Below are 18,640 nucleotides of genomic sequence, written 5' to 3' on the forward strand. Positions count from 1 at the left end.
GAGCCTGGCTTTTGAACCACGAATGTCTCACTGCTTTAGAAGGTATCGATGCGCCACTTTTCTACCTCGGGGTCAAGTGGGAGGAATTTTATTCCACTTTGTACGTTTTTCTGCTGCCTCGGTAAAGATTAAGGATTCGAAACTCTTTCCTGCTAGTCTCCGCCTAGCTAAACGCCTGGGCACCAGCATCACCTTGCGGGGCACTTGCTGGGGTAGCCGCAGGGCCCCGTCCCTGGCTCGCCCCTCCCGGCGGTCACGTGCGCGAGGATGCGAAAGCGGGCTCGCCATCCTCTTGCAGGCCCGCTCCTCCTCCCGCCGAGGCTGTGCACCGCAGACAGCGCGAGGGGGAGCGAGCGAGCGGGCGCGGCCGGGATCCGCAGCCCTGGCGCCCGCCGTCGCTCGCAGCCCCGCAATATGCCTCCGTGGCTCTCTGGCTCTTCGCCATGGCGAGGCTCTGCCGGCGCGTCTCTTGCGCCCTGCTCCTCGGCCTGGCCGCGGTGCTGCTGAAGGCGCGGCTCGTCCCCGCGGCCGCTAGAGCCGAACTCAGCCGCTCCGACCTCAGCCTCATCCAGCAGCAACAGCAGCAGCAGCAGCAAGAGCAAAGGCAGCGGGAGGAGGCGGAGGAGGAGCGGATGGAGGTGGCTGGGGCATCCTTTACTTTGGTGGTTCCAGGTATGTCTTTGCAGTCCAGCCCTGTTTTACATCTGTGCGGACGATCGCGTCTGGCTTCGCGGGATCCTTAGCTCCTTCCTCTTCGTTGCTTAGCCTATCCTTGCTGGTTTCAATCCCTCCGCGTCTTCCCAGATTGCCCGTTCGGCCTTTCGCTCTTTGCTGGGAAGGAAATTCTTCCCCGCAGAGCACTGCAGTGGGCTTCAGAAGGGTCGGGGGCTGGTGGGTGGGCGGTAAGTAGCGTCAAGGTGGGCGCCTGCTTCCAGTAATCATTTTATTTTCCCCCTCTTCTTTCTGAACACACACACACACACACACACACACACACACACACACACACACACACACACACACAAGCTCTCAAATCCCTTTAGCATTTGCTTCTCTATCCTCTCCTAGATACTGAGCAAAACAGTCTTGCCATGCACACCCACACAGCTTTTGCACTGTTTTTCCCTGCCTACTGTATTTAAATTTAGAACGGGGGGGGGTATCTTTATTTTTTTATATCTCTCTTCTTACCCCAGGAAAGGTTTAAGGCGGCTTGCAAAAACAGAAAAAAAAATGCACTTGGTACAATAAGATGAAAAAAAGAAAACAATGAAACAGGAGTTTGTAGTTGAAGGAAGGGAGCGGGAGGGAGACAGGTAGGTTAGCTTGGAGTGATGCTTGGGTAGCATAGCCAGCCCCTCCCCCTGAGGGGAATCTTCTTGTAGTGTAACTTAAATGAGCCATCTCTTGACTCATTCGGTAGGGGTGATGAAACACGGGTGTAGTATATATGACCATCCCAGTCCTCTATTTTCTGTTTCCCCTTCCCTCAGTTAAAGCTCTCCAGTAAGCGAAGAGCTGGGTTATACGTTTAAATAGCTTTGCCCCAGCCCCTAACTCAGTTAGTCACCTTCTACGCTGTAGATTCTGCCTGGGCTTTTGGAAAGAAAGGAGATTTTTTTTTTAAATAAGAAACCCCACCAATTTTCTGGGTGGTGGGCTGAGGTTTCACAAACCCAAGATGAATGTTGTAACACTGATTTTTTTGTTTGTTTTAAAATCTGCCTTAGTAACGTTATAGAAGATGCTAAAAATGAAATTCTTTCGAGTGGAATCAGTTTAGATAGCTCGCTCATCCTCAGAGAGCAGTTCGGAGGCATTGCCAGCTGTGATTCATGACACAGCCCCGATGATTTAATTTCTTGGAGAGCTTTGAGCACGGGATGCAATCATCAAAGTGCACAGGAGAAAGCCAGTGTTTCTGACAGCCCTTAAACCGATGGATAACACTCAAAGGTGGTTAAGATGGAAAGGTGCATTTGCTTCTTACTGGGTTTTTAGTATCTGAATGTGGTGGTGCCGTGGACTGTGTGAGGCTCCTGAGAAAGCTGGAGACGGTGTTTCCATAATAAAAGTGACTCCTTACATATCAGTGTGAGGGGAGTCTGGGAGAGTGTTGGTGAGTTTCTCGTGGTTTCTGATCTTTTTGATCACCATGGCGTAATGTGGTCTCATGGACATTATGAATAAGTGCACAGTGATTTGAAACTTTTGTATTTTGAGTGAAAGTTAAACTACTTCTTTTCTGTGTTCGTGAGGGATATTTGGAAAAGGATACTTTCTTGGGATGAAGCTGTCAATCTCTGGGATTATTTTTAAGTTAACTGAGGTCAAGCATTTGCTGTCCAACAGTTCACACTAAGGTCTGAAGAGCAGCTTAGCTGCGGTGTCTTCCTCAGACACACTCTAACCCCCTGTCCAGTGGCCAACAAGAACAACTCACGGCCAGTTACTGGGATGGTGTGTGAAACAGTACTATAGCCCATACACAGATAAAGTTAAGATGACCCCTGAACTCACTGTGATCTCCAGAGTGAGTGGGTCTTAGTCCAACCTTTGTTTCTTACCCAGATAGACATTTCTATAAAAACACCTGGTCCCTCTGGTTTCTATTCTATCTCCTGCAGCCCTTGCCTTGTCTCTCTTCATGGAAACCACAATTGCCAGACTTCTGTACTTCCTGCTTTCTCTGAATGGACTTCCGAAGCTTAAGTGGCTGACGATGCATACTGACTCCTAACCTGCAGCCTCTTCTGCCCTGGTTTATCCCCACCCCCACCCTCACCCGCTATCCTCCACATGTCTTTTAAAATAACGCATTTATTTATTTGTTTGTTTGTTTGTTTTTGTGTATGTATGTATGGTTGTAGGGGTGGAGGTGCCACAGAGCACATGCATGGGGAGGTGAGGGGACAACTTGCAGGAGCTGGTTCTCTTTCTAACACATGGGCCCTGGGATTTGAACTCAGGCCGCCAGGCTTGGAGACAATCCCTTGATCTGCTGAGCCATGCCACAGACCCTCCTCAGTAAGCCTATTAGGGCATAAACTTTGTTGTGGTCACTGCTGTACTTCTGTCACCTAGGGAAGCACTTAGCATGTCTAGACATTCATCTGTTTGTTGGATGAGTGAGGGACGAGGTGGAGGATCAGGCTGCATCGGGGAACACTCATTTCCCAAGGGTTTGCTAAATAGTTAACATCTTGTAAAGTTCTTTGCTACAATTTGTGTAAAAATAAATGTTATATGAAAAGATTTGTAAGTGCAGATGATGAAGTGTATAATCTTGGAACCTTAATGTTAGCTAGTTTCAGCGTTTGCTTTAGGCTGTCCATACAGAACTGACTGACACTGATATTGAGGCAACTCCTAGGTTTTGTCCAGAAGATTCCTAACCTAAGTGAGCTTATAATCCTCTTGTGACCCAGGTCGGTATTAACGTATTACACCTTTAAATAGTTGTGGCTGAGCCTGATGTGTCCTCTGCCTCTGTGTGCCGCTTCTCATGCCTTGGATATGAACTGTGAAAACTGAACTTTTTTTCTTCTGGCAAAATTTAGATAACTAAAATACATTTCGGGATGTCTTAGCAAAGATATTGACCACCAGCCTCCGTGGCTGTTCTCTGCACTTCATTCTTCTGAAAATCTCCCTGTGTTGTTGAGAAATAAGAAAGGTTAAAAAAATGAATTCCTTACTTCAAAATATCAGGATTTTAAAAAGTCTGGTTCCATTTTCTCATTAACTTATGGAATATTGTCTTCAGAGAGTGATAGAAAAGGAAGGTCAAGTTTGGGATCTGCCAGGACCCTTTGTTCCCTCCAGCACGTGCAGAAGTCCTGATTTCGCCATCTGTGTCCAGTGTTTGCTAGAAATAGCTATTTGAGGGACTAGCAAAGAATTAATTTGGGAGCTGGTGGAAGTTGAAACGGCCATATCATATTCACTCTGATGGCCCATTAGGTAGGAGACATGTGGAGCTGGAGGCAAGGGGACTGGAGAAAACAATGAGTGGTATTAAATTCCCCATGAGAAGAAGCACAGAGGCAGGGCTCTTCCCAAACGTGCTTACACACAGAGTCCTAAGAAGCATATTTTTTTTGGTCTGGAAAATTTTAATCATATATTTTGGTGATATATATATGTATATATACATATATATGTGTATACATATACATATACATCATATACATATAATCAGCGTGATAGATTGTACCAGTCACTTAGTTTCAAAATTCTGCCAATACTGCTTCACCAACATCTCTCCATTTCTAATACGTGACTCTTCTCTTTCCGCTCTTTTTTGCGATGACAGGCACACGTATATAAATGGACACTTCACTACAGTCGTTTGATAATAGGTCTTTGCATGTAGCCAGTAGACATGCACCATCTATGTCATGGTGGGAAGTTCTCTACTGTCTCCTCCCTAAGTTATACCCATTCTTCACCCAGAGTTCTCTGCTGTTTTGATTGTTTTCTTTCTCGATTGATTAACATTTTATGTAACTTCAAGTACAGATTTCCCTATCACTTCACCTTTTGTGTTTAGCCCCTCTAACTTTAGAACGTTTTTTTTTATTGATTTCATTAAGTTTCTAGTACATTAGTAGTTGACTTCTCTTTATTGATGATAATATTCCATTTTGAGAGTTGAGAATTGAGAATCTGGCTTATTGCTCCTTTTGTTACAATTGTGTAGGTTGGTGACTAAAGCCGCTACATTCTTAAGTCCTTGGATGGATATGTTTTCTAATGTATTGTTCATAAATACCAAGACTGGTATGGCTGGGTCAAACGGTATACTTTAATATTTGAATATTACCCAGTATTCTGTGTGTCTGCGGTCTATCTCAATCAAATGATTAATTAAATTACAGAATTATACTTTTCTGTTAACTTGACTTGAAATTATTTTTATATGAAAAACGTACAGTATCTACCTGAAGTACTCTGATATTCTGAAGCACAGAATGAAATAGTTAACTCTAGTCAAGAGAGCGAACATGCCTTCCCCTTGTAGTTACTAACATGCACTCTTAGCAAGGTTCCAACATGTAATACAGCATTATAACTCCCTTCCCGTCTGCTACATTTGATTTGCTTTATCCCCTTGTGCCTTTCTTGTTCCCAGTGGTCATCATTTTCTTTTTCTTTTCTACTTAAATCTCCCATCTGTGAAAACATGACCACTTACTTTCTGTAGTCAAGAAATCTGAAAACTCAGTAAGAAAAGTAAGATCAGAAATGGTTTCATTTAGAAGTACTCGTGCTGTAAAGGCCACGTTCCCAGATGGGTGATTCTGATTTCTTTTCAGGATTTTAATAACCAAAGGGAACATTTAATGGACGTTGATTACAGGTGGAGAAACACATGTCACTGTGTTGAGTTGGAGTTCAGTTGGTTTTGTGGTGTTTTTTTTGCAACATTCTTTAATATGACTCATCAGAGACTGCACCAAATATTTTTATCTTCTGAAACAAAAACTCTTCCCTCAAGAATATAAATATTGAACTTGATCCTCTTTCAAAGTTCTGTCTCGCTGGGTCAGCCACAGTACTATTGTTCATTTGCTTGGCCTAGTGTACTGTTTCGTTTTCCTCTGTCCAGATTGCCTTCGCTAGAAAATGAACACGATGTTTTTCGTCTGCAAGCGGTGCTATCCCTGTTTGGGAGTGCTTTTCTAGAAGATTCAAGCTATGAAAGCTCTGCCTTTAAGTGTCTGAAGGAAGCATAAGCTAGGCAAACAGCTTCTATGTGGGGCTGGATGGTGGTGATGCATGCGTTTAATCCCGGCAATCTGGAAGCAGAGGCAGGGGGATCTCTGAGTTTGAGGCCAGCCTGGTTTATGCAGGGCTACACAGGGAGACCTTGTTCCAAAAAATCAAAACCAAAACCAAACCGAAACGGAAGGTTCTACTTCGGGATGCCTTTTGAGTTGGCCATTAGTGAACGTATCATCTACATGTCTAAGGCAATAGATCTCTGCGCATTAAATGCTTTTTATGGCTCCCCGTATTCTTGAATCTGCTTAATGGTGCCTGCGAATATAAAGCCCATTCACTTGCGCATAAAATGGGTGAGGGCTTCCCAGTGCTCTTTCATGGAGGGTGGGTGCTGAGAAGTGGCAGTCACTTTCCGTCGTTTCCAGCATGTCAAGCTCGCCACAGTACCTAATGAACCAAAGCTGGCCTCTGGCCTCCGTAACACATGGTGCCTCTCAGCATCTCGAGTCCCTGAAGCCAGCTCTCTGTGTTAAAGTTTGACATGTTGCACAGACCTGATATTAATTTCGTTTATGAATGACATTTCAGTTTCTTTTTAACATGCCGACCTCCCCCTCCCCCAACTCCCCGCAGTAGATTTCTGTGTTTTACACTCCTTGAGGGAATCTTTTAAAATTTAAATAAAATTCTGTCAGTAGCAAGGTCTATTGTACTTCAGTTTTAGAAAACTGAACTTAGAAATTCAATTAAATTTAGAAATTTTAGTAAAAACTGTTCATAAATTATATATTTTATATATTTGATTTTTTTTTCTTTTAAAAATTGTACCTCTTTATGTAACTCGGGTTGGCTTTGGATTTATAATTTTCCTGCTTCGGTCTCTTGAGGGCATGCACCACTACCCCTGGCTTAATAGATAGATTTTAAATTCATTTGTTCTGCTGAAATTTAGAGTTCTGCTCACTGGGCCAACCCAATTATCATTCCTGTCTGTGGACCAAAAAGCTAGTGATCACTTGGCCAGCTGGGAGCCTGCAGACGTGTAGGCTGTATATAGTCTATAGGCTTCACCTCAGGGCTCAGGGTATGAAGGCCTGGCTTATGCCTCAGTCCCTGCTCTAGGTGAAGCAGGCAGGAATCCGTGCTGCGGCCATTCATGCCACTATTCCAGCAGCCAGATCTCTTCCTGCGCTTCTGTGTCCTGTTGTTTTGTAGTTAGGGATGTGACAGCAACAGAGGGCTGAATAGACCTCCGATGATTAATTAGACATAGTAGGTTATTATATAATTAGATATAATAGATTTTATATAACAAGATATAATAGATTATTAATTAGGTATACTAGAAAATTTATTTTCCCTACTGCGCTGATTATACTCAGAAGCCGACCAGAGAATGCAGATACACTGGATGTTGTGACGCCGTTACTTCTGCCGGCTCCCTTGTTTCTTGGGAAACAGTCCAAATTAACTTATCCGAATGTGGCTCAGGATGATGGGATGGGTTATATTTCTTCAAAATAATAAACACACGCCATGTTTGTGTCACACTAACAGGATTGGTTTTGTGGATGTCTGGGTGACCGAGGCAGGGCTGGCAGGGTTACCAGATGAATACCCATTGACTGTAAACGTGACATAGACAGAGACCGTGTAAAGGAAGAAGTGGCACCAACAATGACAAGCACATTCGGCTGCTTAAATAAGCAGAATAAACTGTATATGGGTTAATGGTAAAGTACATGCTGTGAAGTGAAAATATGACTAAACATGTGCCCCTGAATGTGTTTCCAAGGTTATGTACACAAAATTCTATTTTGTCCTCTGCTTTTAAATTTTTTAAAATTAGTTAATGTTAGTTAATGTTAGTTAGTTAGTTAGTTAGTTAGTTAGTTAGTTAGTTAGTTAGTTAGTTTCTTTGTTGAGACATGGCTTCTCTGTGTAAGCCCTGGCTGTCCTGAGTCTTGCTCTGTACAGCAGGCTGGCCTCTACCTCCTAAGTGTTAGAGTGGAAGGCAGTGTCACCGGCCTGGTGCTGTTTTGTTCTGTTCTGGTTCGTTTTCTGACAGGGTCTCACGATGAAGCCCTGTCTAGCCTGGAACTCAGTATGGGGATCTGATGGTCTCACATTCACAGTCACCTTTCTCAGCCTCCTCAGTGCTGGGATCAAAGGCATGGACCGCCATACCTGGCTCCAGCTTATATTTTACAATATATTTGTTCTGTTGGATTCTGGAAGTTTAACAGAAAAGCCATGGTTTATATAACTTTTTCTTCTCCTTGCCTTCCTCCTCCTCCTCCCTCTGTTCCTATTCCTTCCTTCTTTCATTTTGTGTTTCAAAGGATTGAGCATTCTAGGCGCACTCGTCAACTACACTAGCCTTTAGTGTAGTTAGACATGGGCTACTGCTAAGTTGTGGTGGCTGGCCCTGAACTCGTAATCTTCCCGGTTTAGCCTCCGAGTAGCTGGGATTATTGGAATAAACTCGTATGTCTGGCTCAGTGTTTCTTAGTATTAATTGGTGTTCCACATTTGTTATAATTGCATGTGAGAAAACTATAGTAATGTATGATATACATGATCTTTTAAAATTTAGTTTACAGTGAAAAAATATAAAAAATTCAAAATACATAACTAAGAAATCTGAGGCATTTTCACTATAGCTTGTATTTGGGTCTGAGTCTTTAAAGTGTCCTGGGCATCAGGGCCTCTGGGACTAGACTAGATATGTCTTAAGATATTTTTCTGAACATGTTTGACAAGTGAATAATATGGACTGAGATGGGTCCGTCAAAGAAATTGTATCACCTGGTGCTTACCATAGCCAATAAAACAATAAAAATAATTAGTGATAATCTAATTTAATTCTTAGCAAATCTGAGAGAGTGGGTTTTTACTGTAATTTAAAATATTCATTAACACCCACTTCATGTTTATGAGTCAAACAGATGTGTGTTTTAAAATTGTTTCTGTACTATAGTATTTCATGTAGGGAAGAAGTCTTGTGACTCAAGAACCTTGTTCAGTGAGGGAAGTGAACACCGGGAGGGCATAGAGAGGTCACTGGATGCATTGTGACCTTCTTGTGACTTAAGTGGCCCCAAGTAGAAACACACTCCATGATGGATCCTTTGTTCTTTCTTGTGTATGTGAAGGATTTTGTGCCCCTCTTTCTGGCATTGTCACCCTGACTCACCCTCCATTTTGGTTTGTTTTGCCTCTGCACCCTTTATTCTGCAGAGGCTCTAGGGAGCCAGTAGAAGGGTGTGGAGAACCTTACAAGGGACGCATCATCAGCTGTCCAGTGTTCAATGCCTAGGAGAATTTCAAGGAAATTCCCAGTATTCCAAAGGTTAAGAACCGCCTTCTCTGGCATCAGTGGGAGGAGAGGCCCTCGGTCCTGTGGAGGCTTGATGCCCCCTGGGTCCTGGGGAGGCTTGATGCCCCAGTGTAGGGGGATGCTGGGGCGGTGAGGTGGGAGTGGGTGAGTGGAGGAGCACCATCATAAAGGCAAAGGGGAGGGGGATGGGATGGGGGATTTGGGGGGGGAACTGGGAAAGACAATATCATTTGAAATGTAAATGAATAAAATGATTACTACTACTATTATTACGACTACTGTGACTACTACTACTACTACTACTACTACTACTACTACTACTGCTACTACTGCTACTACTACTACTACTACTACTACTACATGCCCTGGTTAGTTAAACATTTCTAAATGGTCTCATTGGAAAAAGAACAAAGGCATCATTCAGACTCAGACGATTTTTTATGTTTTCTCAACATGTGAATTTTTCTATTAATTTTGCAAAACTACCGGGCCCAGTGTGAATGCTTGATAGAGATATACACAATCCCCCCAGAAGACTTAAAAACATCACTTTCTTAGGACGTAGGCCTGTGGTCAATTCTTTCCGTGTTGGTTTTCCGATTCTGTTTACACAATGGCTGCCAAAAGATAATGCCCATTTGATAGATCATAAGACTTCGGATCAGTTTCTGTATAGGTTCTGTTCTACAGTAAGCTGCTAAAGGCACCTTACACCCCTGAACCTGTTACTTTGTCAGCAGCTATAAACTCTGTCACTTGGCTATCTCACAGAACGACGGTCACTGAGTCTAAGTGAATGACCTTCATACAGGCTGGGATATGGCTCTGGTCTTCAGGTTCTCACAGGCCCGAGTCTAAGCCCCAAACAGTTCCAGCAAATAATGGCTAATCCCAGCCATTAGACATTCCCAAAGAAGGCTTTTATGAAACTCGATACTTGACTTATTAAGCTTTGGTCTTTAAACAATTTGCAGGTCACAGCAGTAACTTCATCGCACAGAGATGTAAATCTGTGACTTAACCAGCACTTTCTGCCACAAGCAGTGTGCCAGGCACTGGAACTAACACCATGTTTAAATTCAGCAGAGCATATTTTTCTTACTTTTTGAAATTCACGCCTTTTCTGCTTTCAGAAATTACTAATGGATTTGGAAAAGCTAATGCTGTGAGGAGCGAAAGGCTCTGTGAAGGCGGCCTCTGTTTTGAGGACTGTGTCTTGTAGAAATTATTCTTGCATTTGGAGGGAAACGTGACGATAAACAAGAGTGTGTTGAGACCCTTCAAACTGCAGCTTCAGAAAATGTGGGGGGCAGACATAAAGGTCATAAGGATGGAGATGTCCCTAAAAAATCCTGGACCCTCTGGCTGTTTCACTTCCAGTGATTCCTGTATATAAGGACGCCTGCAGGGAGTGTGTGGGCCCAGCATGCATCTGGCGGCTCAGAGGCAGGCTTGACAAAGGCAGAGCAAAATGTCTTGACTCAGTTTCTCCCCTTTCTTCCCTCAGCACTTCTTCCCAGAAATGTAGAAGATCTGTAACTCTTCAATAATTCGCTGTCCAATAATTAAATGGGAAAACCCTTTGCATTTTAATATTACTATGAAAAGCTGTTGGGTATTGTAATATCTGCTTATTAAATATGTTTGTATTCATCACCAAAAAGCTATATTTTTCTACTTTACTTACTATTTTTTTGGCTCTCAGATTTTCTCTTATGAGGTATCTTTGTCTACTTCAGTGTCATAGATGCTATACACGATGTGTATAAATGCTTAAATGTCCTTAAATCCTTATGTGCTAAGATTGCCTGAGCTATTCGTGTGGCGATATTCCGGGCACTTCTGCTTCATCGTGTCTAAGACTGGAGTTTGGGTTTCCTACCACATCACACACTATCAACATCTCCCCCAGGCTTCTTAAAAAACAAAACAAAACAAAAAAACAAAACAAAAAACAAAACAAAACAAAACCAGTGCTGAAGGTGGCTTGGAGGCACATGTCTGAAATTACAGCATTTGGGAAGTGGAGGCAGGAGGAGGACGAGTTTGAGGATAGCGTGGGCTACACGAGGTCCCAAAAACCGAAAAAATCCTAACCAACCAACCAGTCCAGCCTCCAAACCCCAAAATGAAAACCAGTATGCAAGAACAAACCCGGAGCCTTAACGTACTTTACAGTGAGCTACATGCCCAGGCCTGAATGATTTTGTTTTGAAACAAACTTACCGAGTTGGTACTGTTTGCCAAATACCATGCACGATAGATACCTGTATACTTGCTTGTCTCATGGCTGTGACAAAATCCATAACAGAAGCCCACCTGGGGATCCATCCCACATGCAGCCACCAAACCCAGTCACTATTGCTGATGCCAAGAAGTGCTTGCTGACAGGAGCCTGACATGAGTGTCCCCTGAGAGGCTCTGCCATAGCCCTACGGATACAGATGAGGATGCTTGCAGCTAACCATTGGACCAAACAAGGGGACCCCAATGGAGCAGTTAGAGAAAAGACTGAAGGAGATGAAGGGGTTTACAACCCCATAGGAAGAACAACAGTATCAACCAACCAGATCCCACCAGAGCTCCCAGGGACTAAACCACCAACCAATGAGGACACATGGAAGGACCCATGACTCCAGCCACATATGTAGCTGAGGATATCATTGTCCAGCATCAATAGGAGGAAAAGCCCTTGTCCCGTGAGGGCTCATTTCCCCAATGTAGGGGAATGCCAGAGTGTTGAGGTAGGAGTGGGTGGGCGGGAGTGGGAGCATCCTCATAGAAACAGGGGAAAGGGGTATGGGGGGAGAGGGAAGGGGATAACATGTGAAGTGTAAATACATAAAACATCCAAAACAAAAGGATGGGAGAGCTTGCTCTGGTCCCCAGTTCCTGGTGACAGGACCTTGCACGCAGCTCAGCCTGTTCATATTTCTTCAGACCAGGAAGCAGAAAGGATGGGCTAGAAGCAGAGTGAACCTCACATGAGAAAAGTGAGGTTCCCCTTCCTAAAATGACCCTAGCTTGTGTCAACTTGACATGAAACTAGCCAGCACGCTAACATATGGCAGGAATCTCTCTCTGCTGTCAACAGCATGGGAGTGTTGTGGCCTTGATCACATGTTAGAGTCTTAGCGTCAGTCCTCTGCGTAACCTAACAGAAACAGGTAGTGTCTTGATGTCTGTTAACGCCTCCCTCTCTCGCCGCTGTGTGCCATGTACCAGCCTGCTGCCCCTCACAAAACACCCAACTTGCCTTCTTTCCCTGTCAGCAGCCCCAGACCTCATTGCTTATTATTGTTATGGTATCTGAGTGGGACTTCCTACAAAATACAGTTTTCTGCATAGCAGTGCCTCTTTCTGCTGAATGAGGGAGCTCTTGAGACCCATGATGCATCAGGAATGTTGCTCATGAAGTTTCTTTGGTTTCAGGTTAGGCTACAGATGTGCACATAGCTGGAAATTTGTAATGCTGAATAAAAGTTATCAAATTGACTGTAAGGTATACATTGATGACATAAGGTATATATATGTGATATATATATATATATATATATATAATATATATAATTCTTTTCAGTTATTTATTTAAGAATACCTGGGGTCTGGGTGCTAAAACACGACAGAAGAGCTCTGTTATTATGGGCTTCACAGTTTAGAAAGGGAGAGAAAGGTTGAATAGTTTTTCTTTTAGCACTTAAGGCTCCCGCTAAAGCAGTTTCTACATTTTGAAAAAGTCCATTAAGTTCTGTAAATCTTCCAGGCTGGAGGAAGCTGAGACATGAAGCAGGTGGCTCTCTGGGGAAACATATGGGCAGATTACGGCTGTTCTCCCTCAGGCTGGGGCCCAGGATTCTCAGGGTACACGTATAGTATGCTGTCTTTTTGGGCTTTCAGGAGCTAAAGGGAAGGTTATACCACATCGGCCCAGTGACAGGGAGAACTGTTATTTATAGGCGCGAGTCAGTTATTAATCGAAGCAGTGAAAAGACATCGTCCTAGCCCTGTTAGACCTCTATTTATACCCTTCTATCAATCGTCCTACCCAGACTCAGAATTCATCATGGAGTCCAGGGTTCTCCCCTGCTTTTAAATATCTAGTCACAGTGTTTTTTATGTCTGTTCCTGCTCAGCCATTCCTGCTGGCCAAACCCTGCTCCATCTGTTTGAATTTGGTAATAATATATTGGGTCTCCCTATGTCTCTGTCTTCTAATTCAAACAATCTTGTGCCATGCATCTTCCAGGCTTTTTTTCATAAAGAATTATATCTTCATAAAGAATTATATTATAATTCTAATATAAGGATAAGATTTCACCATATTGCTACTATGATAGAGGTTCCCATCTGCCCTCTACTACTTGCCCTCACAATTGTTTATAGTAAATATTTGTAAATATGTAGAAAAATTGAAAGAGTGATGGATATTCACATACACTATCGAGATAGAGCACGTGTTAAAATGTTACCATATTTCCTTACCTCTCTTACTATCCTTACACACATAGAGACCCACACGCATGCACGAATGCACACGCATGCACACGCATGCACATGCATGAATATTCATGCATATGCATGCACTTGCCCTGCTCTGTAGGACCATTTGAAAATTGTACACATCTGAGTTTTCATCCTAAAAATACTTAGCTTCACTCTCATAATACCTAGTTAACTTTCAGCAGATAAGTAAGTTTTGGAAAGCAACAATTATTACAAATCATAATAAAAAAGGCGATGTAAAAATTAGTGAAGAAAAAACACAACAAATGAATGGGTGAGTTTTACAGCTTGTGTGTGTGGTGGATCGTAAGATTCTCTTTGATTGTGACACCGGTACACATAGCACGTTTATGCCTGCGTGCCCACCAGTATGGTAAGACAGTGTTCTTTAAGGCAGTGTTCCAGCTGTATCACTCTCTGCCTTGCTTCCTGTTGTTTTTTTGTTTGGTCACCATCTCAGAAGCCTCAGGCCATTTTCCTGCCCTGTGTACAACTTTCATGGTGGATGTATATATATTTGCACTATTCTTTTCTTCCCCATCTTCCGTATATGCTGTCCCCGTCCTTCTGTGTTTGTGATGGAGTCGGTGACTTCAACCTGGTCCTTTACCTGCTGTCCGGTGTTCTGGGAGCAGAAAAGAGGAAGGTCAGATCTGAAGTGGCTGTCTCATCAGTTAAGGTCTGGTTGGATGACTCTCGTGGTTTGCTTTTGTAAATCGCCTTCTTGGATTCCTCACGAGGATGAATTCCTATCTTTGCATCAGCAGATCTCGCCTGGATTGGTAGGGCTGTTGGCCAGAAAGTCTTATTTCTATGTTATTTTCCATATGGTTTTTATGTTACGCAGATTTCAAATCTGATGATGTTTTCTTCCCTTCATTCCTGTCCTGCTTCGTTCTCCTTCCTGACTCCAGCAGAAGCCCACCCAATCCTGCCTCCATCACAACATTTGCTGACTCACAACAAACTCTCAACAAATCACTCAGAGCCTTTATCTGATAATAAGTTGTTTAAATTAGTCTCCCTTCCCAGAGTTCCATTACTCACCCTCTAAAGCTTGTGAGCTTCCTTAGATCGTAAACACGCACTCACCGATTTTATATCCCACAGTGCCTATGTTAGGTGGCCGAGAAACAGGCTGAATGGGATTCAGTGGCAACTGTCTGTCTGCTCCTTACTGTGAGGCTCTGGACTGGATCTCCTTGGTTTTCTACAGGAGAAGCACGCCAATGGCTCCAAAGTGCTTTTTAATTAATAGGGCTTTATTCCAGATTTACGAGATTAGGGCAAATGCTGATGGCACTGGGGGATGATGAGTTCGCTGGCCTTGTGATTTGTGTTGAGACTGAGGACTGTTGGTTTCCATTGATTATCTCCAAGCACCTAACCAAGCTAAGAGCCCTTCTTGATTATCTCCAAGCACCTAACCAAGCTAAGAGCCCTTCTTGAGGAAGGTTCTTTCCCACTTCTACATTTTTGTTTCTTTTTACTTCTCCTTTTTTAAAAACAAAACAAAACAAAACAAAACCTCTTATTATCCCTTACTTTGTTGCCTTTTGGTCCAAGCTAAGGCTTCCTGCCCCCTTCCTCATGCTTCTTCTTTTTTCTCTCTTCCACCATTCCTCCCTTTACAGGGCTAATTTAGATGTCCTTAGGATTCTTTCTTCTAAACAGAAATCCTTGCATCCCCATCCCCCCCCCCCTCTTAAAACACTGCTCAAGAGCCTCAGACTCATAAGACACATTTGTAAATATACGCTACAAATTATTATACTAATTCCTCCTCAATGACCACCAAGTGCCAGGTTTATACATTGTGTGTCACAAAGGTGTCACAAAGTTATGCTGATTTTGAATACCTTATGAAACTGAGTGGCTAACTCTGCAGCACTGTAGGGCTTTAAGGTTAGATAGGGATGAAAGGTTAGATCTGAGCTGTTTAAGAACTTTGAGCACAGGAAGAGATGAGACGAGAGCTCTCTTGACCTGGGGTTTGAGGAGGCTGGGCTCCGCTAAGGTCAGCACCAACCTTAGGCTCTGCACACTTGCACAAGCTTCTGTGTTTGATGGAGGTGGCTGAGAAATCATTCAGGGGTATGAGATTTGGGGGTCGAAACATACATGTTGGGGCTGAGACATAGATTGGCACAGGAGATTCACATTCTTATGTTATCTTATGTTTTTTAGGTGAACTACAAGCAAAGAGTTAGACATATGGATAAAGACAGCTACTGGCAGTAGTAATAGGGACGATATGTATAAAACACATAGGACCCAGTGGACACCCAACAAAGAATTACTACTACTGGTTTTTGTTTGTTTGTTTTAGGAAAGTTCATGCTGTAGCCCAGGCTGGCCATTAATGCATGGCAGCCTCCCACCCTCTCCTGGACCTCTCCCCCTTCCTGGGATTGTAGGAAGGAACCCTCATGCTTGCCACTATATATACATACTAAGGATGATTTTTTTTTAGGAAATTAAATATTGTAGAACTATGACAGTCTTTTTAATCTCACCGATTTTTATTCTATAACATTCTTTAGAAAAGGTTGAAATGAACTGAAAAGGAAATGTCTTATGTGATACTAGATTTTTGTGTGGTTTTATTTTTCCATTCTAAAAGAATATGTATGTTTCTGTTACAACGTATTAAATCATCTTATAGAATAGAATTATTTCTGTTTTTCTTAAAAAAAAAAACCAAACAAACCCAAAACTAGAAACAGCATTGTCTTTGAAACATTACCTAAAGCAAGCAAGGAAAATATATTTGAAAAGCAAAAAATTGGTGAGGAATTCATCCAGGAGCCTGTTTTTCAGTATTCCATGGATTCCTTTTGTTTTGCTGAGAAGATAAATTGGCTTGTAAGAAAGGACTGAATCAAACAATAGTAGCTTCTGTCTTTCATTTTTTTCCTGTCCAGGAAATGGTAGCTTGAGCTAACCGTATTCTCAGCATACAAATAAGCCAATTAAAGCTGCCCTGGCCCTTTAGAAAACTTATTGAAAAAGATGGCGTTTTAAATAAGAAAACCGCAGTGTTCTACTGTGCCTGTCTTTGTCTCTCTGGCTTTGGCATTGTTGGGGTAGTTTCATTTGTCCACTGAAGTGTGTGTCTCGAAACACTGTCTGTAGAAGGGAATTCTGCTGGAAAGCAGATGAATGTTTTCCCCTCCAATACTTAATCCCGAAGGAGTAGTAAATTATGCTTCTCTCTAGTAATGCAGCCAGTGCCCCACAACGGAGAAGGGCATTAGCATCCTAATGGAGGCAGCTGATTGATTCCTATATTGATTACATCAAGAACACTGTGTTCTGTAAAATTTAAGGCTGATTTAATCCTAAAATTGGTATGGCAAGTAAATTTAAATAATTTAAAAATGTATATAATAATGTAAATTATTATATATAAATATATATATTTACAAAATTTACAAGCAAAGCAACATGCTTAGGTTCTTTCCTTGAAATGAAAAGTCATATATTAAAAGAGTTCAGAAATTACTTACCATTCAGTCTATGTCTGCAAGTCGGAAGCAAAAGAAAGCCATGGGTTATTATGGCCACATAGGACTTGTTTATCAAACATTATTCTTCATGATATGCCTTTCCAAATTAAAGGAATGCATCTAGTGTGAGTTTAGAAGGTTGGCAGGACAAAACCAAACAGGGGCATTGGTATTTAGGGATAATTTTTGTTTGGTTCCGGGTACAAGTGAAGCTAAATGACTCAGCTATGTTTTGTATCTCTTGTTTACATTCACCATCACAATAGCTTCTCCTACTTCTGCTTTAATTTCAAATGTGTTCTCTTAGCCATGACAGATTCCAGACCTGTAATCTGTAGACAGTGCCCTGTACTCCCCACTGGGATCCACCAAGTTTTTGCTTTGTGCTGCATTTGGATTGCATTCCTCTGTCTCTTTTAATAAATACAATTTAAACGTGGAATCAAGCTCCATTCTTAATTAATTTTCCCCTCCCCAGAACTAACACCCATTATGGAACTGGCGTCGTTTTCTGTTTGAAGACTGAAATAGGTGGACATGTTGTGTGCATCCTTCTGAAATAGATGGACATGTTATCTACATCCTTCTGGTCTGATTTTTTTAATTCAGCATCATATTGGTAGAGCACCCTCCTTGACACATTCATATCTCATTACTTCATCTGAATAACTATATAGTATTCCTTGTATAAATAGATCATTCTGATGGACAGTAAGGATTATTTTTCAGGTTGAATCATGCTGGATGCCTCTTACATGTGTGCAAGACTATCTTCCGGTTTCACACAAAGAAACGGAGTCACTGACTTGTGTAGTATGTATAATTTTTGTGTCTCTGTATAATTCTCAAGAAAAGTTGTAGGGTGGGAAAGTGGCCGTATGGAACCTTGTATGATAGTTTTCTAAAGCCGCCGCCTGACCTGCATTTGCTGCTTGCTTTCTCGCCCTTTCTTGTGACTTGTCCTGCAGTTCTGGGTTTGTTTGTTCCTCCTGGGTACTTTTCCCTTTCATTCCTGACCTTCTTGTTCTCCAGAACAGTACTCTTCTGTACTGTCCATGTTTTGCGTGTTGTTTTCTCCAGTGTCTGATCAGGCTTCTAACACGGGGCTTTTTAGAGCATTCTGTGGCATTCTTTTGCAGTTTACTGAAGTCACATTTATTAATCACTATATTCTTGCTTAGTAATTCCTTACATAATGTTGTGTAACAATATCTTCCAGAAAAAACCAAAACCAAACAAACAAACAAAACCCCAAACCCTCAAGTCTGTATTTAGTGAAAATGTTCTGCTCATATTTAGTAAGTTTTAGACAATCCAGAACTTATTTGTAGGTCAAGGGGTAGAAATAGGTGAAATGACTTAAACTTTTAGGCATCTTTAAACCTTTATATACTGTGTTTTGGAAATCCCCATGAGCCTCAAGAGACACTGGAAAGTTGGAAAGTATCCTTTTAATTCTTCAGAACTTAATTATTTCTACCCGGTATGTCATCGTTTTTATTTAAATATATATATTCTATTCTTTTAAATTATTTATGAAGTAATCTATTGCTTTGGAGGT

General features: G+C 42.2%; 1 protein-coding gene across 1 annotated transcript in view; it reads left to right on the forward strand.

The window, feature by feature from the left end:
- The first annotated feature begins 219 nt into the window (after positions 1-219).
- The window catches only part of Fam171b (family with sequence similarity 171, member B), a 55,408-nt gene continuing 36,987 nt past the window's right edge, over positions 220-18,640 (forward strand). Inside the window, exon 1 of the mRNA XM_575160.9 lies at positions 220-672. Within this exon, the coding sequence (XP_575160.2) occupies positions 444-672 (229 nt within the window). The 5' untranslated portion in view covers positions 220-443. The remainder of the gene's footprint in view (positions 673-18,640) is intronic.

Source organism: Rattus norvegicus, chromosome 3 (assembly GCF_036323735.1).
Source record: "Rattus norvegicus strain BN/NHsdMcwi chromosome 3, GRCr8, whole genome shotgun sequence".
In the NCBI taxonomy this organism is placed as follows: domain Eukaryota; kingdom Metazoa; phylum Chordata; class Mammalia; order Rodentia; family Muridae; genus Rattus; species Rattus norvegicus.